The sequence below is a fragment of the Hetaerina americana genome, unplaced genomic scaffold (genome assembly GCF_022747635.1).
Source record: "Hetaerina americana unplaced genomic scaffold, ioHetAmer1.1.p SCAF_1, whole genome shotgun sequence".
NCBI classification, from domain to species: domain Eukaryota; kingdom Metazoa; phylum Arthropoda; class Insecta; order Odonata; family Calopterygidae; genus Hetaerina; species Hetaerina americana.
This window is the reverse complement of record NW_027286069.1, coordinates 27,073,990-27,094,817: the sequence shown is the minus strand read 5'-3', so window position 1 is coordinate 27,094,817 and position 20,828 is coordinate 27,073,990. Positions and strand designations below refer to the sequence as shown.

General features: G+C 32.6%; 1 protein-coding gene across 3 annotated transcripts in view; it reads right to left on the bottom strand.

The window, feature by feature from the left end:
* Nucleotides 1–943: 943 nt before the first annotated feature.
* The window catches only part of Ctl2 (Choline transporter-like 2), a 101,017-nt gene continuing 81,132 nt past the window's right edge, over nt 944–20,828 (bottom strand). For all 3 annotated transcript variants that reach the window (XM_071587066.1, XM_071587076.1, XM_071587084.1), the window contains exons 6-14: nt 19,630–19,795; nt 17,416–17,692; nt 15,116–15,287; nt 12,469–12,563; nt 10,268–10,453; nt 8,992–9,100; nt 5,480–5,662; nt 4,384–4,609; nt 944–3,937 (exon numbers count right to left, since the gene is read on the bottom strand). In XM_071587066.1, the coding sequence (XP_071443167.1) occupies nt 3,825–3,937; nt 4,384–4,609; nt 5,480–5,662; nt 8,992–9,100; nt 10,268–10,453; nt 12,469–12,563; nt 15,116–15,287; nt 17,416–17,692; nt 19,630–19,795 (1,527 nt within the window). In that variant the 3' untranslated portion in view covers nt 944–3,824. The remainder of the gene's footprint in view (nt 3,938–4,383; nt 4,610–5,479; nt 5,663–8,991; nt 9,101–10,267; nt 10,454–12,468; nt 12,564–15,115; nt 15,288–17,415; nt 17,693–19,629; nt 19,796–20,828) is intronic.

Genomic DNA, 20,828 nt, shown 5'->3' with positions numbered 1-20,828 from the left:
ACTTAAATATAAAACAGGAAAACTTAAAACTGCTACCTCAAACTGTAACATTAGTATTTTCCTCTTACTTAGTCGCCCTCGTGGGTTAATTATTCTATCACCAAATGATTGATAGTTTAAATATGATCATGAGTTTGTTTTTCACTTACTTTTTAAAGGTATAAAAGCACTTAGCTTCACAAACTCACTCTAAGAAATAAAAGTCTGAAACTTGAGAAAAGAAAGACACTATATTTAATTTGTTTATTAAAAAAGGAAGTAAACTTTGCTTTGATACTTTGAATGAATGTAACTGAATGGAAAAACGATGAAAATACTCATTATGCAATTAGATGCAATACCCTTTTTTAGACAAGGTGTATTAGGAACTGGTTGATTAAAATATTTGGCTTAAGAGACAGACATGCAACATGACCTCTACCTGACAACAGAGTATAGTTTCTTACTTTCCTGTGTTAACATTAGCAAAACCTGAGATATCTTTAGTAATGAATAATCGCATCACCAAACAATATATGCATGCACATTCTTACCACTCATTCCACAAAAAAATGTCTCCTTAATAGTAGGTACCTACATTTCACTTGACTAAATAAAATGAGGTGTACAGCAACAAACTATTCACTTACTACTATGAAATTGATGAGCATTGGAATAGTTAATTTGATGCTTGCAAAGATGTATAAAATATATTATAATTTCATTATCTGCAAGCAGTTTACTCTAACATAAAGGCAAGAGTCCACTTCTCTTGATATAAAAATTTGCATATAAAAGATATAAAATCTCTAAGAAAAATTTAGCTTCAACAGCTTTCACAAAGTTAAATATTAGATTGCTGTAGTTTTCATATAAATAGCTACACTTATCACTGAGATAGCTATATAAAAAAATACTAATAATAAAACCATATACCATATGAAATTGTGTATGAGAATAAATATATATCCAAATATGAACTTGAAAACTTGATCATTAGAAATTTTCCTTTTAGAAAACGCCAATGAGTACTTAACTGTATTTACTCAGAAGTAAGTACATATGCAGTAATTGGTGTGTTCAGATTATAGATTTGGAATGCATATTCCGTTTCATTATGGCTTGTAATAGATTTACTAAACATTCAACAATTAATAAGTGCCCTGACAATGTGAGAAATCTCAATAAAATGTCACTATTAAAAAAAAAACCTTGCAAATATCTGCTATAGCATGTATTCTACTCTGTCAATGAATCACTGCAACTATAATTTGCAGCTGTATGTTTTCTTTGATTTGACCTATTTTTATACAGCAAATCCTTGGACAAAAATCAATTGATAGATTAATATTATGAATTTCTAGACTGAATTCATACTAACCATTTATTTAATGGGATATTTAACTTTTAATGTTCATGCAATTTGGATACAAGCTATAGCATGTATTTTAGATAAGCTATGCAACTGACACACAGACTGGCTTACCTACATATATGCATATGAAAGTGCCCTTAAAATGTTATTTAGTCACTTTTATTTACCATGTATGTTGATATATATAATAGAATATTATAATGGGATAATTGAGTCTAATGTTAGTATATTACATAAAACTACCCTCTCCGGCAAAATTTATTCTACTTTCTGATACTTAAACCAGTTTTGATGATAAATGCATACATTTCCTTTATTGAGAACTTTTATAGATGGAGATTAATTGAATATGATACAATAATGTTTTATGAAATGCTTAACACTGACCTTCAAGTGCAGTGGAACCTTGCACAATAAGCTTAATTCGTTCCAGAATCTTTTTCGTAAGGCAAAACACTTGTAAGCTAAACAATTTTCCCATAATGTATATTTCAAATATGACAATGTGTCCCATGTCAAAAACAAATAAATTATGAACAAGGTTTATTCAAATAAAATTATATGTAAGATCCCATACATTGTTTGGGATTGTGAATCATTGTCATCTTTTTTTCCATCAAGGAATGACTAACTTGGAATGTGAACTCATTTTGTAAGAAAAAAATAAATCAAAATAACTAGTTTATTATTAATGAAAAGATTCCTCATTATTTTTTGATGGAAATATGTCAAGGGACTTTTATTGCCAATGCTAGAAAATTTTGTGAAAATGTGACTCAGATTATCAATAAATAAATTTCTAACACACATAGCCACTGCTTTATTATTGCAACTACTTTTGAAGTATATATCTCCTTAATTTTGTCCTTCTTGAGGATAGTGCAAATTACTTATGTATATACTGGTACATGCTAGATCAGTCACAATCACACCTTGTTCTTGCTTTTCAATTACTTTAATATTAATTTATACTGCTATTTTTGTTATCTTATGGCTGCCTTCTCATGGATTTTTCCTTAAGAATATTTTCAAAGCTATGCACAAAATATTACTGAACTTGTACTATTTCAATTCATAATTTCATGTTCGTTACTACTTAAATTTTCCGCTTAACTCCCTTGAGGTCATACTGTATTTTTAATACGTTCAAGCATTTAACATCACACATAAATGACATATGGTGTGCCTAAAAAATATGCATGAACTTTAAATGCCAATACTCCTAGATACTTTCAATAACTTATGATTATTTTCCTTTAAAATAGTCTTATTGATGTTATTTCAAAGCTGTAGACACCACTTGAGGGTGATAGATACCAAATTGCCGACTACCTCAGCAAATAAGCTGAAGGCTGGTTTCATAGAGAAGAGTATAGCTCATCTCATACTAAGCCCCAAGCATATGGTGTTTGAACTTCACACATCAGGGTTGTTTGAGGAGGCAGTTCGTTACTTTCCCTGTGCCACCTGTGGTTTTACAGAAGAGCTTGTATAAAATAATCCCACAACTTGGGTGAAATTCATTGAGGCATCACCAGGAATTGAACCCAGGGCCCCTGCCCAGAAGCCCAACATTCTACTCGCTGGACTACCACACTCCTAAATAGCATAACACAAAAAAAACAGTTGTGTGTTTAAGATATCTATCTCATGTAGAAGTAACACGAAAAACCCTTGTTAATAATGACTACAATTAAGGCATTCAATGGAACTGAGTGCTTTATGGTCAAGAGAGCAGGGTGTTGTAACACTGACATCACCTGTGACCAATGCTATAGCCAATCAGTACATTCCTTTCAGTATCTATGGATGTATGTTATGTTTGTTCAAAAGTACTGAATCAGTTTATTGAACTCAATACTTCTCAAACTTTTGGTGTAAAAACAACAATGAAATATGTACGCAGTAACTTTCAAGTCAGAATTATCTTTGTTATTTTGTATCATTTAATAAACACTGCGGGCTAAGCAATCACATTTTGTTTGATGCCTACATATTTGGATCAACAATTTGAACTTTAGTTTACTGTTTTATAGCTAATAAAAGAAATTGATACAGAAGTTTTTACATAAGAAACAATTTATGTGCAATAGTTACAAACTTTTTTTCTAAAAACTTTCATTAAAATATTCCGATATATTTGCAAATGAACATTAACATTGTAATACAATATGAATGAAGTTATTAAAACAGTTCCATTCAATGCAGTCAATAAAATTATACATATTTGAGCAAGTATTTACATACCATAACTATATTTAAAATAATTTATACAGAATGCAGGTAAATTCAAAACCCTACTTAACAAGCTCCAACTGTTACAAAGATATTACAAATACTGTAGTCCTTTTCTAAGAACAAATTACAGCAGTGTAGCTATAAATGCAGGAGCATGTCACCAAAGGGCATAGATTTCATTTGCAGAAAAGCAAGTCAAGCAAATTCTGGAACCTTTCATGCATTTAGGTACTCATTTTGTGTCAGCCTCCCGAAACTGGTTTTTCTTCCCAAGAATCTTCATTAGATTTTTTGACATGAAGTATGGTTTTTCAGAAGACCCATCATTTCTTTCTCCATCCTCCACTAGAGTGTATTAAAAGATCAGAGCAAACATTAGAACAATGCTAAAAAACTCAGAAAAGATGATACAATTCATCTCTCTATGATGGTAAAATCACTTCTCATTTTTTTATTTAACACTTGAGCCAAAAATAACAAAATATAATGTAACACATGAAAAACCTCCTAATTGATCTACTTTTCATAAGAGTGAACTTCAGTAACAATAAGATGCCTGAACATTGTTATTACAGCCACCAATACTTTAATATTATATTAAAGTATTGGTGGCTGGTTATGGTTATTATATATACTAATATTATTATTAGTACATATAATAACCATAATTATCAGCTGTCTTGATTTTAAAATTCATTCTCAACTCTCAAGTTTCAATCAGTTATTTAAAGGAAGCAGAAGTATTCAAAAGAACTTATAGAAACCATTCATTCTATCAATAAATTACTTACAAAAGCAAAGAAATAATGTATCCACTGCCATTGCATATACTCCAAAGAAAACAGTGGCAATGAAATATGTTCCAGCAGCTATGATGATAATGGGCAAGAAGAAATAATTGAGCTCGGGTAAATGATTATCTAATTCTTGAGACTGATGTCCAAACACATAATAGGACAAAACGCCCATCCCAGCAACAATAAGAATCTTTCCAAGGAACAGCAGGAAATCAGTAACCTGAAATTGACAATGTGAATTGAAATAAAAGAAAATACCTCACTTGATTAACTGGTTAAATTGGGTCTTAAACGTTAAAAGGTCACCATTGCCATTTATTGCAAAATGTATATTTTAACTGGCTTGAACGTATTATATTAATAAATAGTGAATCTTACAGGATTATAGAATCTCATCCTCAGTACTCCAACATTTAGTTTAAATATTACTTTTAGAATATGATTTTCTATGGTAAAAACTTAAATAGGAATGCAACTGTAACATAATAACAGAGTGAAGTATGCAATACATTAGAGCAAAGATAATAATGGACTTCTAAAAATTCAGATCAGTCTATCCTGGTGAGTAAATGTGACCTCATTGCTCTATCACCCAGACTTATTACAGTGAGTATTCTTATAAGGATAGAGAATGTACATATAGATGTAGATCATATCATTATTCACTCACTCAACCATATCACAACCATATACACAAATTGTCAGCTCTTTTGCAGATTTGAGATGTTTTATTGCTGGTTTGGTAAAAAATATAATTTCTCCCGTGTTCATTTATATGCGAGTTGCAATTTGACTTAAGTTACGTCATTAATATCATATGCATAGAGCCAAAGGATTTCAATGAATAAATTATTATAATTATTTTTTAGCAAAGATGATTAGAATTATTAATTCTTGATGCACAATTTATTGACACCTAAACTCAAGTTATCAGGGTTAATTGCAAAAATTGCAAAGCCCGTAACACTAAAATATTTATTGCCTTATAGAAATTAGAATTATAATGCCAAAGTGCTAATCAAAAATTCTTATAAGATACCTTTGACTCGTTCATTTTTAAGCCATCGGTACACACTGATTGGTAACTTACCTTGTCAATTACAACTACTCTCACAATATTCCGCATCAATAGGTTAAAAGCATCCTTAGCTGATCTACAGAAGTTGGTCCCGTGCACTGCACACATGACGTAAGCATTACGATTAAGAAATCTCAGGAACTTTTCCAGGCACCAGAAACAGCAACGAAGACAACAGAGGAGGCACTGGACAAACTACAGGAAAAAAGAGGCACTTTAAGAGTTACCTTTCAAGGTAGTGTACTTTTTCAGCACATACATGCAACTGAACAGAATGTAATGGCAGTAAAATGTGCTTTTGTCAAACTATAAATGCTTTTTTTTCTTTTTCGTACAATCAAGTGTCTATTTGATGCACATATTAATGATTTACTACTGTACTCTTAATATGAATATCAGTGTCAAAATAGAACACAAAAAACAAAAACATATCATAAAATATTGATGTTGTGAGTTTAAAGTTATATAAATGATTTCCAAACTTTTCAATCGATTGGTCATTGTGAATAATGGTTCGAATGAATTTTTCACAGGTACACATTTCCTACAACTCCAATGTTAGTTTTTCAAATTGAAATGAAACACAAGAGTTTTGAGGGTAATTTGCACAAGGAGGTGCAATAACTACTTTAAAAATTTAGTGAACTACTAAGTAATTTTTAAAATCAAGCATCACCCTACATGATTAAATCATATTGCTAATGCAGTAATTCATTACTTTTTGATTACATGTAATTAGAGAAATATCAACCAAATATTGATAATCAGATTACAGACTACCTTTTCATAAACTTACAGAAAAAGTCCAAAGGTATGTCATAAGGTATTTAAATGAAGTGCAGCTATAAATATATTTTCACTGAAAAGACAATTGAATTCTACTCAATGCAATTTACCACAATACTACTTATTACATAATTTAGACACTTTATTCCTAGCTCTGATCCAATGTATTTGAATTACCAACAAAAATTTGTTCCACAACAAAAAAAGTAAATGAAATAAAAAAGTATTCTTTAAATGTTAATAAGTGATAAATCTGTGGGAAAATAAATTGAAGTATGTTGGCCATATAATATACACAACACATTTACTCTTTAGTCTTTGTTTGATAAATTTTGCATTAATAATTCCAGGTAAATACATGAGAACCATATGGAGTTGCCTGTTACCAAGTGATGAGTAGGGGAAAACCACATTCAGCCTTAGATGGGAAATCTACCCAGCTGTAAGATGGAAAATAAAGTACCACCCTCAAAACAAAACAGGCTAACCTCCCAGCAAGGCTAACCACCTACTGAGAGTGACCATTGAATCCATGCTAACCAAACTGAAAATTAAGCCTTGAACAATAGAACCTTTGAATCTAAAGGCATGCCACTGAATGTAAAGGCATGTAATTGAATGTAAAGGCATGTAATTGAATGTAAAGGCATGTAATTGAATGTAAAGGCAAATGGAAACAAAAAAGACATTTGTTGGAATTTGAAAACCTCACACAATAAATAACCATAACTCTATCAAGAGATGAACAAGCATTAGATGGTCATAGGTGCTCTGGTAAGGAAGCACATAGGTGCTCTGGCAGAGACAAGAAAAAAAACAAACATGAGGAAATTACCCCCTATATATTCGGAAAGGCTATAGAGACAAATGATTCTCCTTCCCTTTATTACTTGTACCACTTGAAAAACAAAATGGAATATAACAGATATCGAATATAAAACAATTTCAATTTCTCTTCTTGAACCAGAGAGCCTTTATTCCAACCATAGGCAAATTGCCTATTTCAAGAGGAAGAAATACAAAGATTGAAAGATAGTTAACCAATAAAGCACTACACAATGAAATATTTTTCCCTTGAGCTTCATTGATATACTAAAGGAGATTTGGTTGATATATTGAAAGACCTGGTCCACGAGGGTAATCCCAAAAGTACCAGACCCAACAATGAAAACACCAAAATTTTGGAAAAAACTTTTTAATTTTTCAACATAATCCCCTTTCAGCTCTCTACACTTTTCCCTGCAAAGTTCAATAAGTTCGATACCCTTTTCAAAATAAGAACTGTCTTGCTCCTCAAAATAGCCATTAACTGCCAACATCACTTCTTCGTGGTTGGAAAATCTTTTACCACCGAGGCATTTTTTCAAGTTTGCGAACAGAAAATAATTTCAGGGGGCTAAATCTAACAAATAGGGTGCATGAGGTAGCAATCCAAACTTAAATTCATGAATTTTGGCCATTGCAATAGCAGATACGTGAGCTGGTGCATTGTCTTGATGAGACAACACTTTCTTCTTAGCCAAATGCGGCCGCTCTTGCCTGATGAATTCACTCAAACGTTGCAATAAGTTCGCATAATACTCACCATTGATATTTTTTCTTTTTTCAAGATAGCCAATGAAAATTATCCCATGCACACCCCAAATAAACTGACGCCTGCAGATGAAATGGTCTTCGCCTTCTTTGGAGGTGGTTCTCCCTTTTGAATCCATTGTTTTGAGTGTTCTTTTGTCTCGGGTGTGAAGTAATGGACCCATGTTTCATCCATAGTTATGAAATGGCACGGAAATTCTGCTTTGTTGCCGTGACACTTTGCTAAACACTCAATTGAAACATCTTCACGATACTGGTTTTGCTTGAGTGTGAGCAAATTCAGCAGCCATTTGGCACATAGCTTTCTCATGTTCAAATTTTCAGTAAATATGCATTGTACAGCACTTTTTGTATTTCTTAACCGTTTCTGGAGTTGTCACCTCATTTGGTTGATCAATGCAATTCTCGTCTTGACAGCTCGTACGGTCTCATTTACACTCTGCTACCCAATATTTTACTGTAGTAAATGAAGCATAACACTCACCCAGAGTAGAATCCAGTTCTGCTTTTATATTGTTTCAGCTCAGGCCATTCAAATAAATGTATTGTATCACATAATGATGACCAATTTTCTCCATTTTCACTGAAAATGTTCACTATTGATGGCTGCCAAACAAATACTAAACAACTTGAAGTCTTCAAACTTGAAACATTTGCTTTATAGAGTAGATACTTTCTAATAGCGTGATATTTTTCAAACAATAACCACCATCTCTAGGTCAGGCCAGGTACTTCAGGGGCTACCCATGTAAAATATAATTAATAAAGGTACACCTATTTATGTGCCCCCATGAATGAAATTTGACAACTAAAAGATAACAGTGAAGCCTAAATCCAAGATAACTAAATTTCTGAAGTTACCTTCCATGCATTCAATATAACCTTTCAATGTAGATAAGTAATGCACCCAATTACATAGAAAAAAATTCTAATTTTAGTTATTTGAATTACTGCAAAAATGGCATAAAGAAATTAAATGAAATCTAATAATGCTATTTTTAGCCACTATCAGATTTTACATAATGACATTACATAATCAGACTGTTTTTAATATTAGTACTTTACAGTTCCGTAAACATACACCTTAGGCAAACTGAACTGCAACTGCAGATCAGGAGGCTTACATATCTCAACACAATAAATACCTTGTTATCTCTTTTCTTCAACTTATGATGTATGTACTCCAACATTATCCTGATAAATCGGCAAATAGCAATTAAGAGGGAGCCAAATGCAAGTGTTCCTACATGGTACCTGAAACAAATATATTGATATATTAACATGAAGGAATTAAACAAACATATATGTCAGTACTGGGGAAGTTTACTATGAAATAAAAATTCACTTTTTATACAACAATGAAAGTCATTTCAATCTAAGTGTTGTCAATATTATTTTCTAAAATAGCTCAAGAACTCTGTTTGGAAAAATGTATTCAATTTAAAAAATGTTATCTCAAAAAATTGATTCCCAAAATTTATGATGGAATAACTCCACATACAAGTTTGTAGTAGTCCCTCAGTAATTGTTTATGCTAAATCGATTTAAAATAAACTGAGTTGCTCCATAAAAATCAAATTTTTGTTACCTATTTCTGAATAAGTTCGCAATAATTTTTGTTCAGTCATTTCTCTTACTTGGTTAAAATAAGATAATATTGAATTTTCATTTGATGTAAGTGAATTTGAACATAGGTGGGACAAATTTATCCAGAGTCTTCATCAGTAACAGTGGCAGTTATGGCTTGAACATCATCTCAAGAATTTGCAATAAATTCATTATGAATACTTGTATTTTTTAGTTGAATTCAAATTTTATTTAGTTCTGAAATTTTTTTGTCATTATAAAGGATTATACCGTTTCTTTTGATCATCATTTCATGAACTTCAAATTCTTAGATGGTCTCAACAAAAAAAATCTTGTACGTATGTCCATTAATATTTACAGATATGTATAATCCTGGAATCCTATCTTATTTCATGGATGTCAGCTAATACATCTATTATTTGAAAAATCATGATTTTTACCACTTTATATGTGAATTTGGAATAAAATTTAAATATTATTTAAGTAAACAAATCACTTACTAACTAAAGTATTAAAAATGCCAAAATGACTACTTCATGAGTGATTATATATCACAGAAAAATATTTGAATATCTTATTTGAGTAGTAATAGTAGTAGTATTTAGGGGAGGTGACTGAAAGTTAAGGTCATTTGCACCATTAAGGATAGACAGGAAAGGATAAAGGGTGGAGAGAAATCCACCATCGGCATTAGCCTACTCCCTACTACTAGCTGCCAAGGGGTCCGTACACACTCATGATTATTTATTTCAATGCCTATAAATAGATTTTTCTGGGGATTAAGACAGTAAATATTATAATATATATGAATAAGGTAATATGGTTTACATTTACCTAAACGCTCGCCAAATACTTTCAGTCAAAGCAAAAAATGGAAGACCTTTTGCCTTATTCCAAGTCCAATACCATGCACCAAAAACACCAGCCAGAACCATTTCACCAAGTGCAGATATAAAAAACAATAGCCAGAGTGTTCCAAAGAGATTGAAGGCTTGGAGCCAAGAAACATAGTTGTCAGTTCTGCAAAAAAAACAAAGATGATTATTAAAAAGGAAGAGACATTTTTTTCAGAATGTACCTTAATCTCTGAATACATAATTAACAATCATTGGCACAAATATTATGAGTGGAAAGATCTACTTCACCTATCACTGAAATTTCACTCCATTAAAGAATTACCTAATTAACTGCTAAGAGAAGGTGACCAAGTCAAAGCAGTTCATTAAATCCTTGATTAACAATGCCTTGGTTTTACTTTGATTTAATATTTACTAAATACTGGAAATATATGAGTTTTTTTGCAAATCCTGATCTATTTTAACATTATACAAATCCAAAAATCTTCTATTAGCCTATTTAAAATTTAGCCCAAAAAAATTCTTTAAGCAGGCATAATTTTATCCTCTTAGTTTTTTCTTAATGCACACTGATACCTAAGAGAGAGAGTATCTCTTTTCATTTGGAAATGTTGCCAGATACAGTATAAGCTGTCACAGAAAGTTAAAAGTGGAAGCACAGCCCAAGGAGTAATATTTGAGGCAACAAACTATGTTCCCCAAAACCACATGAAACAGAATCCATCATCATGAGAGAACTATGATGTAGGCTTTCCTTAGATTATTGTCCCACAAATAATATAGCAAATATTGTTGAGGGAACAAGTGCTGATGAGCCTACTCCTATCCTTTGACCCTTTTTACTGTGGCTGTTTGATGCAACAAATACATCAGCTCCCTCATTAGGAGACCCATTTTTTAACCACTCATCTCAGTATTTAATTTTTCCATGTCCATCCCGTGGTGGGCATTTAATTTTACACTGAGCCCAAATTTCTATTTTTGTTGTAAGAAGATTAAACACCAACATTTTATTATTTTTTTCAGTATTAAACAAATATTTTGAGAAGTCATTTTGCATTATGAAAATTAGTGGTTTAAATTTTTATATTAATGATAATCCTTGATTATTTTACAAAGTTAAAAAGGATAACAATTAACTAATTCTTATCAGTAATAAAAACACTAGCGCAGATTGAATGCTATTTAAGATATATGGTTTAATCAGTGGTAACAATGTTTGGGAAAATGAAAAAAACAATGCTACAAATTTTGTAAAATTAAGGGGAAAAATAGGCAACAACACATTAAAATATTTTTTTTTTACTCTTTACTCTACTTTTGTAAATTAATTTTAAATGATTACAATTCTTCACATCTACACTAACAAGTTATTCATCAAAGTATTCATGTCAGCTGAGGCAGGGGAGAAAAAAGGATGGATAAGAAACTATGCTGCAATCAAGATCTGTCCTTGAAACATGACCTGGACATATTTCTTGCATTATATCAGTGGAATGATCAATGGTACAATGTTTCTGTACCTACAGAGTAATCATCCAATCTTCTGAAAATAAAATATGTAGACAAAAGGGAAACTAAGAGGGATGAGTTTGCAGTAAGTAAGCTGGAAGGAGGAAAAATGAGTGTATATTATGTGTGGGGATAAGGATATTTTGCTAGTGGAAATGAGAATGCATTTGAAAATTTCAGTAAACACTATCAGAGAAATATGATGCAAAGCTGCAATAAGAAAAAATGTACCAAGCAGAAAAAACCTTAAAAATATATCTTTGACTCCTTTTCATTCACTACATGATCCAAATAACTCAAAATTTATAATTTTTAATATTAAATGTTCATGCAAACTAAACTTCATTGACTGCTCCTGAACACTTTAAACCTACTAAACACTAAACTAAGTAAAAAGGACACTAAAATAAGTAAGAAATTTCAAATGCAAGTAATTTTATGGGCCAAGGCTAATTGACCAAGTCAACAGTTCGCCAAGTCATTTTTGCATTTATTACATGATACACATAGCAGCCAGTACTTTCTTTCTGAACACTAAATTGCAAACTTGCTCAGTTATTATTTTTGATAACTTGAATTTTAAAATAATGGGATTTTACTATACATTATGAATTACACAATATGTATTGGCTGAGATGCAAGAAATACAAATCACAACTATTATACCTGTGAGCAAAAAACTGGCATCCACAAGAGACATCACTTGTTTTCAAGTTTGTACAGTGCTCATTAAACTCTTCAAGAATGCAGACATCACCAGGCTAGGAAAACATGAAAATTTATTATTAGAAGACTTGACAAGAAAATATGAACCCCAGTATCACTAAAATCAATCAATTCTATAACCAGCATACCAAGTAACATGATATGGGCGATTTAATTTACTAATTGGTTACATACCTCTTGGAAAGGTTATTCATTATTACTAATAATACTTTCTAAATGCTTTCTATACCCTATTTCACATAGTTGAAAGTTAGTTTACAAGTCCTTGTAGCATGCACTTACAGCATCTTTTGATAAATTGGTGTAGCACTCTTAACCTGCCTACATTACACAGTATGAGAATTTGGAAGTCTTACATTATATTAACGACTGTTTTCATATGACCTGTAAATCTACATTCCATTAAGAAACAGGTCCCTGATGATATAGAAAGAGACTAGCACATTTATATGCTAATGAATATTCCTTCCCTTATTAATGGGGAAGAATGAAGAATGGAATAGCAGATAAGAGAATATGTGTGGTAAAAACAAGTATCAAACCATTCGCTTCAGACTTTAATGTTTGAAGTTTTACAAAACTGCATAACAATGGATTTATTTGAATCAGGAGAACCTGATTTCCAATACTCTTTTCAATTCTTCCACAGCTGCTCCAGCAATTGCATTTTAAAGGGGAACAATGGAATCCTTACGAAAATGCAATCTCATGCATACTGATAGATATTTCATTGAATAAATTATACTAATAATGGCTTATTCCTATGAGGTTGGGTGGATCCACAAACCAGCCCTTTGCAATGATATATATCTTGAATATCAGAATCGAACCCAGGCCCTTCAGTCAGTAGTCAAATGCTCTGCCCCTGGACTACCTCGACCCACATTCCAACACATATGGAATCAGAAATGAAAATTATGGACCAAATACATCCATACCTAGCCTATAAATCAATAATTTTCCTGTAACCCCAGTATTTATTCCATTATCATGTCCATCCTTCAAAGTGCACTTTTTGGAGTTTCGCTTAGCTTTTAGCCTTTAGCTTAGGGAACAGGAGAGTTGTACCGGAAGAGATCAGGAGAGCATAAGATTAAGTATTATCAATGAGGGGATAAATATTGAAATGGTAGTAGTAGTAGTTTTAGGGGAAGCAACTGACAACCAAGGCAAGGGAAAAGGTGGGAATAGGAATGAAAGTCAGTGAATAATTCATAAAACCAAAAGTTTGGAGATGATCAAGCATTAGTTAGGCAGTCAGCCATGAGATTGCAATTATTGCCAACTATATTTAACAATCAAGGTGATAGGTGTAGGATGAGAATATATGTAAACAAAACAAAGGTAATGATGTTTTTTGAGAAACAGGAGACCAAAGTTAAAGTTTAAAATTGGAGGACAAAACTAGAGCAAGCCGAACAGTTTACTTAACTAGGGAAGTTTTTTAGGACAAAAATAGCCATAGTTAGAAGGAAATTAAAGAGAATTATAGAGTTGGGCAAAGATGCTATTACAAGGTAGTGAGGGTTGATAAAAGAGATCCTGAGTCAAGATTTTAGGGAAAGATTAGTGAAAACATTAATAAAGATTAATGAAAGCATTGATATGAAGAGTGGTTTTGTATTTTGTATGGCAAGGAAAGTGTCACTGAGGCAAGATGATGGGGATACATTGGAGGCTTTAGATATGTGGGTGTGGAGAAATTTGGAAAATGTAAAATGGATGCATAAGAAAACCAACAAAATAATTCAAGGCATGGTGGAGGAGGAGAGGGGATTGATTGTTGGGAGAAATCCAAAGGAAGTAGGAAAGATGTATGCAGAGCGTTTTGATGGGCGTTAGGATGTTGAAGACTGTGACAGAGGGGAACATATTAAGCAGGAAAGCTAGGGGGAGAAAGAGAATTGAACAATTGTTGGATGAAATGAAGGGAGGAAGGAATTCGGCTGAATTGAAGAAGGGTATATTGTGTTGTAAGGTGCTATGTAGCATTGTTTTAGGCATGGCATAGAATTGTAGCAGCTAGTCTGTGTATCCATCCAAAACCTACCTTAAACAGTAGAATCCCATTAACAAATTTTCATTTACCGTTAAAGTAATTTTTTACCATCAATTCTCAGGTGAAAACTTTTAGTCACATTTTTTTCTAGTGTTTATCCGTTAAAATAGAATTCATATGCCTCTGAACAATTCCCTTACTGAATAAGCAGTTCTTTTCCAACTGAGTTAGCTAGTTGTAAAATACAATCATAAAATGTAAAATAAGACTTGGAAATCAATGCGTGGAAACATAAATTATAATGATCACCCAGAAAAAAGAAACTAAATGCATGAAAATAAAATTAGTCATTAGCCTGTCATGTAAGGGGCCCGTTTTAAGTTAAATTAAATATCCTACATTTCCCAATAGGTAAGCCAATGGTTGAGTTCAAATATGCTTTAATAAGAGAATATTTTATAAATAACGTGCATATGGTTCAACTGATATCAAACAATAAATAAAAATTTCAGAATATGTTGAAGCAAAAGGCTAATGGCAATAGGTTGGAATGGATTGTGTAAACCAAAATGGAAGAAAATGGTACACCTTGTATTCATGGTCACAACGACAGTCTTTGTTTACACCAGTAACCCTGTACTCGGCAGTCCCAGATGAAGCAAGGTACAGAGCCACAGAAAGACCCCATGCAAGAGCCAGTAACTGAATCAACCAAGGCACAATTGGAAAAAACAAAGTGCTGGTAACACTCCCAACAGCCCTGAAAGAAAAAGTTTTCAATTAATATTGTGAACAGCTAACAACAGTCTTTAAAAGTGTGTGGAATTCCAAAGTCAATAATTTCATTTCAATATGTTATGTAAATTCTATAAAGTTATGCTGGAAACAATATATTCCACTTCAAAACTCAGCTCATTTTAAACCACGATAATAGATAACATTTCCCTCAAAAAAATTAAATAAGGTTAAAATTTTTGTACGATTATTCATTCATACAAGGTCTGTCCCAAAAGTGGTAGCACTTATATTTTCCTCAATAGATGGATGGATGGGTGGGTGGTGGTTTCTCTGGCTGAGTTCGGAGGGGAGTCTCAGGAGTGACGATCGTTTCTTTGCGAAACCTCTAAAATGTGACCCTGTTATGCTCCATCATGAACCGGTTATTGGAACAGCACTATGCCATTAAATTGAGGGTGAAACTGGGTAAAACCAGGAAAGAGACTCATGACATGCTAAAGCAGCATATGGTATTAACGCCATGGGTAAATCGGGTGTTTTTGAGTGGCACAAGTTGTTTAGGGAGGGTAGAGAGTTGTTGAAGACACCAAACATTTAGGATGCCCTTTGACCTCAAATAGTGACAAAAATCTTGCAAGAGTGAAGGGTTTGTTGGACAGGGATCGCAAATTTAGTGTTCACAGGCTTTCTGATAAACTTGGCATCCCTAATAATGATGTGCATCGACTTGTGACCAAAAACATGAGCATCAGAAAGGTGTGTGCGAAGTTGGTGCCACAAGTGCTCTAGAATGAACAAAAGGAAACTCACACGTGGATCTACCAAGACCACCTCGACCATGTGAGTGAGGATCAAATTTTTTTTTGGCAATGCCCTACCAGACTTCTTCCTCTTACCCTGCCTCTTGCTCTGTCTGTTTTGCAAATTTGTACCTGATGATGCCGCAAGTCGGTGAAACGCGTTGTACCGTATAATAAAATCTGTGGAAAAGTACGAGTCTTTCTTTCTTTTTTAGTAATGGATATTAATTACTTCCACGAAGTGAAGCCTAAAACAATAGAATATATGAAAAATATTTGTTCAATGACACTGCAAAACTTTCAAACATTCTTTAATGTAAAATACCTACACTATTAAAAACGAGTTATTTTGTTACTGTTTACATATAATTTCATGCATAGAAGATTGAAACTTGATTATGAACACTTTAAAGAAGATAAGTAATTACAAATAACTGGAAGATATCAGTTCAAAAGATCACACATTTATTGATTGTATTTGCCCTGTTCACAACTCATAGCAAACATCAACTCCATAAGAAGTACTTCAAAAAACTCACGATAGTAATAGTAAATTGATAAGTTAGGAATGAATACTGAATCATTGATATTTTAAAGATGATTCTTCTACTGCAGGCTGCTTTCAAGCAAAATGAAGCAACCAATGAATAAGTGAACTTAAGTCTTTTTTCATATTAATCATCAGGTATGGTGATGTTGTCTGTGTCACAACCGGTAGTAGTGTAATGAAGTTCATTGTGAAAATAGACGAAGTATACTTATTTAGAGACCGAGAATTTTCACTAAGATAGCCTGAAATTATCAAATTCAAATGAAGCAAGTTTAGACAAGTGTGCGTAATTTCAAATACCTATACTTATGAGATATATAGATAGTATATTAATAACAATTTATTGGCCCAAAGAGGTTTGTTGATATGTATAAAACAAAAGGTGAAACATCTTATCTTACAGCATATACAAGATTCAAGCAAGTACTTTCATTGAAACTTGCAGGAGCTTGAATTAAGCTAATTAAGAATTAGTTTGGCAAATTTTACATCCATTTTCTGCTAACTATTAAGGATATGTATGGTCTTAATATTAAATTCAAGCCTGATGACTGATGCCTGAAATTTTAGAGATAGGCACTTTTAACTCTCTTTGAGATTATGAAGGCAGCAGGTTTCACCATACAGTCTTTATTTGAGATTAATGACGATTATAATTATTAAAAAATCATATGAATAAAGTATTCAACTCACAAATTAAGTAGAGATACACAGTTAAGATAAAAAATAAATACTACCTTTTGTAAATGTGACCATGTAACACAGAAAAGAAATATAGGCTGAAAGAAAAGACTACTTACTTGGATGCTTCTCTGATAAGCTCAATAGCAATACGTATCCGGTTTCGCAGGAAAATGAGGATAAGAACAATGATGGCCAAAATGGAAGCTGCTATTATTAAAAATACCATCCAAGTTTCCTTCTTCGTTAGGTAAGACTTGAAGTTGACTTTGAATATCTCATTAAGATTCAACTGCAACAATTCCTTTCCACTAATAGAAAGATCTTTTGGGGTTGGTTCACTTGGGTTTTTCATAGCTGCCAATTTTGCATATTGTGAATAGCAGAGATAAATTACTGAAAGGCAAAAGAAAATTTCAACATTTGCAAAAAAAAGTATAGATATGCTTCAAAGAAATGGATTCATAACAACAAAACATTTCATTTTCCATTGCTTGCCAGTTCGAAATCCAAATTCTACTGACACATGCTTGAGATTGCAGTCCAATATGAAATAAATAAAGATATATGCATAAATAAATAAATATACATATATATATATACACACACACACACACACACACACACACACACACACACGAGGGTCATCCGGAAAGTAGTACCCGTTCGTGCCGCATGAAGTGCTGACGACGCGAGTAGCCGCTGGACGAGGTCAGATAGCTTCAGTGGCTTGTCTGCCTTCTCTGAGCCAAGTTGCGTGACGCTAGCATTGCCTGTGTTGTTTCTGTGATTGTTTACAATGTTTAAAAAAATTGAGAACGCCGCCAGTTGTGAAGTGAGGGCAGTGATTAAATTCCTCAATGCAAGAAACGTTCGCCCATGTGATATTCATCGCCAATTAAAGGAGGTGTATGGAGATAATGTAATGGACGAGTCGTCTGTTCGGCGGTGGTGTCGCAACTTCAACATGGGGAGGGGGAACACACACGACGATGAGCGTTCGGGGAGACTGTCTGTCATTACAGACCAACTGGTGAGCTCAGTTGACGAATTCGTGAGGAACGATCGGCGCGTCACAATTGATGACATCTGTGAGCATTTTCCCAATGTTTCTCGAACAATTGTTCATGAAATTGTTAAACACCATCTGCATTATGCAAAAATTTGTGCAAGATGGGTCCCTCGCGTATCTCAATGAGCTGGCGGCGAAGGACTATGCAGCAGGAATACAGAAACTTGTCACACGTTATGACAAATGCCTTAATTTGCTTGGAGATTATGTTGAGAAGTAGTTTAAAGTATCCTCTTTCAAATAAAATTTTTTATGTTTGTTAATATTTACTTTTGTCTTTATTTCACGAACGGGTACTACTTTCCGGATGACCCTCATATGTATATATATATATATATATATATATATATATAAATATATATATATATATATATATAAATATATATATATATATATAAATATATATATATATAAATATATATATATATATAAATATATATAAATATATATATATATATAAATATATATATATAAATATATATATATATAAATATATATATATAAATATATATATATATAAATATAAATATATATATATATAAATATATATATAAATATATATATATATATATATATATATATATATATATATATATATATATATATATATATATATACATACATATATATACACACACACACACATATACAGGGTGCGGCGCTTAAATCTGGACAAACTTGCGTTTCCACTAAAATGAGATTTCCTCACCAGGTTAGCGAAACCTTCCCCAGAGAAGAATCTGGGTGGAGAGAAACCTGGCATTGGCATTAGCCTACTCTTAACAAAAGCTGCCAAGGGGTCCGCAGCTTAACGTCCCATCCGATGGATGACGTACTCACTCAAAAGTACCCTCCAAAAACCACCATAAGTACGCATCGTGATACCACTGAAAAATATTTGCCACCGCCAGGATTTGAACCCGGGCCCTCAGGGTGCGAAGCCCATACGATAGCCACCGCAACATCTTGATCCACTCAACAATGGACCTAGGTTAAGTTCCTAGATGGTAACTTTATCTGAGACAATTCATTACGGCACTGGAATTCTAAAACCATGCTACATATAGCTTCAAATCTACTAACTGGCACATTATGAAAGGGTTCATTACAACTGGGATAATACAGTACAACCAATGACAGTGCCAGAGAACTTTTCATTGAGATTCCAGTTCAAATGGGATGAAATAGTTAAAACTAATTCAACCTCATCGAAAACTCAATAACTATTACTGATAACTGACTGCTAATATGAGGTACTTACCAAAACTTAGAAGTCCCAGTACGCCAACAATTGACAACCAAACCATAACCCCAGCCAGCCATCTCATCAAAAGGATGAATACCAAACAGACAATCATGGCAACAGCCAAACCAACAAGTACATAAGGCCAAACCTTAGTAAGATCTTGAAGCATCATTTCTCCAAACTGAAAAGTAGACCACATGAACATAGTTAATGACTTTCGAGTAAAATATCATGAAAGGACAATGAATATTTCATAAGGCTACATTATAGAGAATATTAAAAACATTAATCTGAAATGGATTTTAAAACTCAATCATTCTAATTTCCACTCTTAGTATAAGATTTGCTTCATATAGTTGAAGGGCCAAGTATTTTACCATAATTTACAATTGATAAAGATTTATTAATATCTGTGACTTAATTATCAGGCCAAAACATTGAAGTTATTAGAACCTAGAATAATATAATGTAATGTAACCACATTCTCACGAGTATGGCTTACACAATGACGTTAAGGGTGGTGAAAAAAGGAAACACACAGAACTTACTACACCAATAAAGTACGTATCGACTAATTTGGTCATGGTGGGAGATGTTGAGCACACAATTCACTTAATGTTGACTGCTAGCAATGAGTTCAATTATCAAGGAAAATATAAATTATTACAAGGTCTTGAAATAATATCATGTGATGGGAAATTGTATTCAAGACTAAGCTAACATTAATTTTGTATTCTTTTGTTCAAATTCCAAAATATACAACAGAAATTCTATTTTGGATTATCTACCGGCAATACAATTGGTAAACAAGGCACAACTTTTCTCCTTCTGAGATACAATCCAATTAATCAACAAAATTTACAGCAAATGGGTTAATAATGATATTTTTAGCTGCATGCATGAGCTTTTTTTGAATTAAAATTAATTTAAACACATATGTACGTGGACTGGGCAGCAGTAAAATACCAAAAATATATCAGAAAAAAGATTTTAGGAAATAATTATTGGCGCTCATATTAGGAAAATATTTAGACTTCTAACAACCTCTTATTGAAAAATATATAGGTGATTAAAATAAAAACCGTAAATATTACCACAAAATCTTGCTGTCTTAAGAAAAATGAATGGAAGCAGCATCATTGAAACAGATGCAGTTTTAGCACATAAATGATATATTTATTTTTGGCTATCCAAGGAAAGCCTTTATTATTAAA